Source organism: Saccopteryx leptura, chromosome 6 (genome assembly GCF_036850995.1).
Source record: "Saccopteryx leptura isolate mSacLep1 chromosome 6, mSacLep1_pri_phased_curated, whole genome shotgun sequence".
Taxonomy (NCBI): Eukaryota; Metazoa; Chordata; class Mammalia; order Chiroptera; family Emballonuridae; genus Saccopteryx; species Saccopteryx leptura.
Genome location: NC_089508.1, coordinates 60,573,505 through 60,579,843, shown reverse-complemented (window position 1 = coordinate 60,579,843; position 6,339 = coordinate 60,573,505). Strand labels below are relative to the sequence as shown.

At 44.2% G+C, this 6,339-nt stretch overlaps 1 protein-coding gene across 2 annotated transcripts in view; it reads left to right on the top strand.

Annotated features, from left to right (window-relative positions):
* The first annotated feature begins 1,135 nt into the window (after nt 1–1,135).
* MINDY2 (MINDY lysine 48 deubiquitinase 2) overlaps nt 1,136–6,339 on the top strand; it is an 82,722-nt gene continuing 77,518 nt past the window's right edge. For both annotated transcript variants that reach the window (XR_010746107.1, XM_066341506.1), the window contains exon 1: nt 1,136–2,674. Coding sequence is in view for 1 of the 2 variants with exons in the window: in XM_066341506.1 (XP_066197603.1) it covers nt 1,805–2,674 (870 nt within the window). In the remaining variant the exon portion in view is untranslated. The remainder of the gene's footprint in view (nt 2,675–6,339) is intronic.

The window sequence follows — 6,339 nt, the reverse complement described above, 5'->3', positions numbered from 1 at the left end:
AGGTTGCCAGCTTGAGCAAGGGGTCACTCACTCTGCTGTAGCCTCCCAGTCAAGGAACATATGAGAAAGCAATCAATGAACAACTAAGAAGCCACAACAAAAAATTGATGCTTCTTGTCTTTCTCCGTTCCTGTCTGTCCATCCCTCTCTGTCCCCCTCTCTGTCTGTTACATCACACACACACACACCATATATATATATATATTATATATATATATATATATAATATATATATATATATATATGTGCATGCCATGACAGGATAGCTCAGTTGGTTTGAGCATTGTCCTGAAGCTCAGAGGTTGCTGGTTCTGTCCCGGGTCAGGGCACAAACAGGAACAGATTAATGTTTCTCTCTCTCTCTCTCTCTCTCTCTCTCTAGAATCAATCAATAATTTTTAAAAATATGTATATAGTAATAAAAAAAACCCACTTGACAGTAAACCCCATGAAGATGAGCAATTTTCTTATTCATCATGGCATCCCCAGTGCACCACTGTACTCAGTAACGATTTGTTGAACAAGTGAATATGAATGCCTGATATCTACTTTGCAATTAGGTATCAAGCATTCATATGACTATGAAGGAAGACCTGTCTTGCCAATTTTGTATCCCCAGATCCTAGAAAATATTAAAAGATTTTTTTTAAAAGAAGGGAGGGGACCTTTTCTAATTTGTGGTGGTACAGTGGATGAGGCCTTCATCTGTAATACTGCAGACACCGGTTTGAGATCCCAGGGTACAGAGAAGCAACTGTGAGCTGATGCTTCCCACTCTCCCTCCCCCCGCCTTTCTCTCTCTTTTTCTCCTCTCTCTAAAATCAATAAATAAAATCTTAAAAACAAACAAACAAACAAATAAAAGGGGGGAGGGGGAAAAGCTCTTGTCTGGAACAGGTCTGAATAGGACCCAAATCCATTTTGTCACCAATAAAACATCCAGCCTCTCTGATAATTGCATGGCCTTAAGAGGTGTCAGTTCAAATTAGAAATGTCACTCTTTCAGGAATGACCTCTTCCTACTCCAAGGAAAGTGAGGCCAAGTTAACAAAACCGCAAAGACTTGGCTAATTCAAGCACAAGCTACTTTATTATTTTTAGCCCAAATTGCCTTTTTTTTTTTTTATTGCTGCTCAGACCAATATGCACATCTGCACAGACGCCTCATGTAGTTGGTGAGAAAGCACAGTGTTTCTCAGCCTACATGGAGGAAGACTGAAATTTTTGCAGTGTAGTGAGCCAGCATCTGCATTTCCTAAGAAATCCCTTCACTTTTCCATATTACAAGCTGGGGAAACAAATCTGAACCCTTCAAGGGCGAGCTCTTTTCCAAATAGTACAATTCCTCATCTACGAGCTCAAGAGCGGGACACACAAAACTCAGCTCTTCAAGATCACAGCCAAGATGTGACCTGTTCGCCTGGCCTTTAAGTAAGCCGCTTGTGGCCGAGCCGCCCCAGAGTTCAACTTCCGGTCACATAGCAAGAGGATGTTTTCCTCCTGGCCGCGCCCTCCACGCCACGCCTTCCGAGCGCGCGCTCTGGCGGACCGGCAAGCGCGCGCAGGAGGGCAGGACCGCGTGGTTTGCTGTCACACGGCGGCGCGCAAGCACGCGCAGGCACGCCCAGAGTTGGCGGACCGCGCGGCGGCGCGCGCGCGCGCGCCCGATGCCCTCCCCGGTGACGTGCCTGGTGAGAGCTGCGCTGGGGCGCTGTAGCTGCCAGTGCCGCTGTCATGGCGTCGGAGGCACTGGCTGAAGAGAACCCGCCGCGGTCTCTTTAGAGCGAGGGGCGGGCGGCTGGGTATGGAGAGCGGCCCTGAGAGTCTGCAGCCGCTAAAACACGGGGTGGCCACCGGGCCAGCGCCAGGGACAGCGTCTCCGCAGGAAGGGCGACAGGAGACCAGGCTCGCTGCTGGGGATGGTCCCGAAGTATGGGCGGCGGAGAGCAGCGGCGGGAATGGGCAGGGGGCGGCGGCCGTCGGGAGGAGCCTCCCGGACACGGTTCCTCCCGCCACCTCCGCTCAGGTTCCCGGACCCCGCAGCTCCTTCCAGGGCTTGGACTTGCAGGAAAGCGACCTGGAGAGTCCTGCTGCCCAGAAGGTGCCTCTGAGAGGGCAGCGCAAGGTGACCGCCTCCCCGGAGACAGCCGAGGCCGGAGCGGGCCATGGGTCGGGTCCTGCCGGAGACTCGGGCGCCCGGCCTGACCCCGCCGGCATTCGCCGGCCGGAGCTGGCGGCCGCGGGCTCGGAAGAGCCCAGCAGCGCCGGCGGCCTCAGCAGCAGTTGCAGCGACCCGAGCCCTCACGGGGAATCGCCGAGCCTGGACTCCCTGGAGTCGTTCTCTAACCTGCATTCTTTCCCCAGTAGCTCCGAGTTCAATAGTGAGGAGGGAGCTGAGAGCAGGGTCCCCGAGGAGGACGACGAGGAGGACGAGGAGGAGGGCGGCGCGGCGGTGGTGCCCGGGGCTGTGCCTCTGTGCAGAGGGGAGGAGGAGGAGGAGGAGGGAGACGCAGCTCAGGTGCTCGCGGCCTCCAAGGAACGCTTCCCGGGACAATCTGTCTATCACATCAAGTGGATCCAGTGGAAGGAAGAGAACACTCCCATCATCACCCAGAATGAGAACGGACCCTGCCCTTTGCTGGCCATCCTCAATGTTTTGCTTCTGGCCTGGAAGGTATATTCTGCAGCTTCCTATTTAATAAGCTTTTGGGGAAGGGTGGGGGGAAACGGGGTAGGGGAGCTATTGCAATATCAGCTGATGGCTTCCTCCTTTCTTTCCTCATTCATCAGTTCCTTTTTCTTCTTATGTGAAATTTATCCTGGAACTCTCTTGTTGAAAGCATATTATACGGATATCAGAAAGAATTGCCGACAACCTCAGGTCTCTCTTGTAGTATTTAAATGAGAGTTTGACATTCAGTTGTGGCCGGTAGACTTACAAAAAACTAGGACTTCGAGCATCCTAAACCCTATGCTTATTTTTAAACTGTATTTTTCTATGTTATTTCTTCTTACTGACTTTATATCACATGCAAAAGAGTGACTAATAGGGGAAAACGATTGTCAGAAGTTATCAATCCATGATGTCAGGGACCAAATTCTAATGGTTGTGTTTAGTCTATTTTCCAACTAATGCTTGCTTCATTTGGGTGTGGATACGTAAGGAAATGGTGATAGGGAAGATGTGGCCCCTTAGACAAATTCCATTTAAGGAGAAGAATTGGTTAGACACCCAATTACCATAACTTCTTGGTTTTCAAAGATTATCTTTTCAATTTATGCATTTTTACTTGCCTCATTTCTTTGGCTCTTTTTAAATAGTTTGGCATTATCACCAGTAACCAGGAATTAGAATGTGTTAAGGGAGCTAAAATTGTAACAACTAATATAAGATGTATTCAAGGCAAAAGAGCATAAAAGGGAAAGACCTTCAAAAGTATGTATATTAAGTAAGAGTGAGTTACCTATAAATGGAGTGTCTTATTTGAGCTTACAGTTTTAAGGTACTGAGAAGATACATCTCATAGTATATTTTATTTTCAAATTTATAATTATGTCTATAGATAAAATGTTCCCTAGAAAAAAATAACCTGGAGTATTCTGACCATTAGGGAGAAAATCAAGTTAAAGGAATAGTATTTATTACATGCCTTCATCTTGCTGTTACTAGAAAGGGTTGATGCAAAAGAAATAAGATTAGAAACTTTACCAGTATCTGGTACATACTGGCATTCAAATGTTTTGAATGAAAACTGTGCCTGCTCTTAAAGAGCTGTCGAGCTATTTCGGGTTGCAGCATTGACTTAGTTGAAATTATTAGAGAACAATGCAAGACAATACATTGTATTTACCAGGTCATAGGAAGCAGGTTGAAATGCATTAGATATCCCAAAAGGGGAATTTTTACTTTGGTCTGGCATGTCCCAGAAAGCTTCGTGAAATTTTTGGTCTTGAACCAAGATTTTAAGGAAAAGTAGAATTTAAAATAACAAGGAAGTGGAATTCCTGGGAGAGAGAAGAGTATAAACAAAAGTGAAAAAAATAGAATAGATTGTGCGCATGTGTGTGTGTGTGTGTGCGCATGCTTGTGTGCCTGCGTGTGTTTGTGTGTATTGGATGACAGGAGTGGTCAGTTCAAATTGGAGAATAATAGAAAATAAAATTGAAAAATAAAGAAGAGACACTTGACATAGGCCCTTGAATGTTAGACTAGGGAATTAGACTTGATCCTATAGTCCAAAGTTCTCAGTCTTTTTGTAGAAAGGTTATAACATTTTTCTTTAGGCTTTCTTTCTTCTTAATTTCTATAATATATAGTACTGCAGAAGTTCAGAGGAAGGAACTAGTACTATGCAATATTTGCGGATAGATGAGCACTGAACTGACTCTTTGCAAAACAACATTTGGGTTCCTATTATGAGTGAAGTACTAGAAATACAAAGACCAGTAAGATGCAAATCTGCCCTCATGTAGGTCACTGTTAGTGGGGAGACAGACATATGAGCGGTAATTCTGGTGCAATTTGAGAAGTTCTAAATGTGCTATGGAATAACAGAGAAAAGCATACTTGGGGATGGAATGTGTTAAGAAAAAGCTTCAAAGAATTAGTAACCTATGAAGTAGGTCTGAAGGATGAGTGAGAGAAGGCGTTCCAGGCAGAAAGAATAGAGTATTCCAGGATGCTGAAGCAGGAAACGGTTTGTTCCACTTGGGAAGTACCATGGAGGAGGAAAATAAAATTGATAGGCGGGTGAGACTGAGAATAAGCACGCATTCTAATGAGTTTGGAGATTATTTTATAAATCTGGGGTTCTTAGACTTCTTTCTGTCTTCAGGCTACTGCTGCACACAAAAGTTATTAATCAGTAATCATAAATGATTGACAGGGAGATGTATTAAAAGAATCAAGGTCAGATAGAGCAGTATTGGTTTTTTTTTTTTTTTAATTTTATTACAGAGACAGAGAGAGGGATAGATAGGGACAGACAGACAGGAACAGAGAGAGATGAGAAGCATCAATCATTAGTTTTTCTTTGCGACACCTTAGTTGTTCATTGATTGCTTTCTCGTGTGTGCCTTGACTGTGGGCCCTCAGCAGACTGAGTAACCCCTTGCTCGAGCCAGCGACCTTTGGGTCCAAGCTGGTGAGCTTTTGCTCAAACCAGATGAGCCCGCGCTCAAGCTGGCGACCTCGGGGTCTCAAACCTGGGTCCTCCCCATCTCAGTCCAATGCTCTATTCACTGTGCCACCGCCTGGTCAGGTGAGAGCAGTGTTTTTAAAGTGAGCCGAGGGCTCTCGGGGTCAAACTATTTTTATAATAATACTAAGATGTTATTTGTCTTTCTCACTCTCATTCTCTCACAAGTGTCAGTGGAGTTTTCCAGGATACATGGTGTGTGATGACATCATTGCTATGACAGTTAATGAAATATGTGCTTGTGTATTCTTGTGTTTAAAGTTTTTCTCAATTTTCATTTTCAGTATAGTAAGTATTGATAGATGTAACCTACACAGACAAAGGCTCTTTGGGGTCCTCAATAATTTTAAGACCAGAGAATCCTGAGACCAAAAAGTTCAAGAAATGCTATAGTAGAGAAAAACAATAAATAGGGTATGATGGTAGTTGTTAGATTTCAGAGAGGCCATTCCTGGGGGTAAACTTTATACTATATATAGCTGATAATAGGGAGCTATTATAAATTACTGGACAGAAGAATAACATGGTGAAAGTGGCCTTTTTGTTTGAGGTTAGACTAGAGGTAAGGTTGCAGTGAGTGTAGCAGGAAGAATTGATGAGGATAGCTCTTTTGAATGGGAAATTCTTTGCCACTTCTCTTTAATGTCACAGCACAAATGATGACTTGATCACTTCCTGGATATAGGCAGTGAAGAAGATGATGAAGATGATAGCACTTTTTCTTATTTGGGCAATGGATATTTCTTGGGTTATTCAAAAGATAAAGAAGGTGTTTTAGATGGGGAAGTTAGTGTCAAAGTTTGTGTCAGGTTGGAAGTGTCTGATCGTGGGACATAAACATATAAATGTTTATTATGCTTCTAGAAACATGGACTGGGTCTCAGGAAAGAGATCAAAATTATAGAGAAAAATTGAATTGGGGAGAGATTACATAGATTTAAGTATGGTAGCTATGAGAATAAATGAATTCTCTACAGAGAGTGGTGAGCAATAGTTGTCAACTTTTTCCACCCCAATATATATAAAGAATTACAGATTGCCAGCATAAACAGCTTCCCTGTCCTCCCTCTATTTCCCCACTCCTTGTTCGACCGCATTCTCCAGTAGACATAGAAAACAGGAATAAAGATTAAACTTGGTG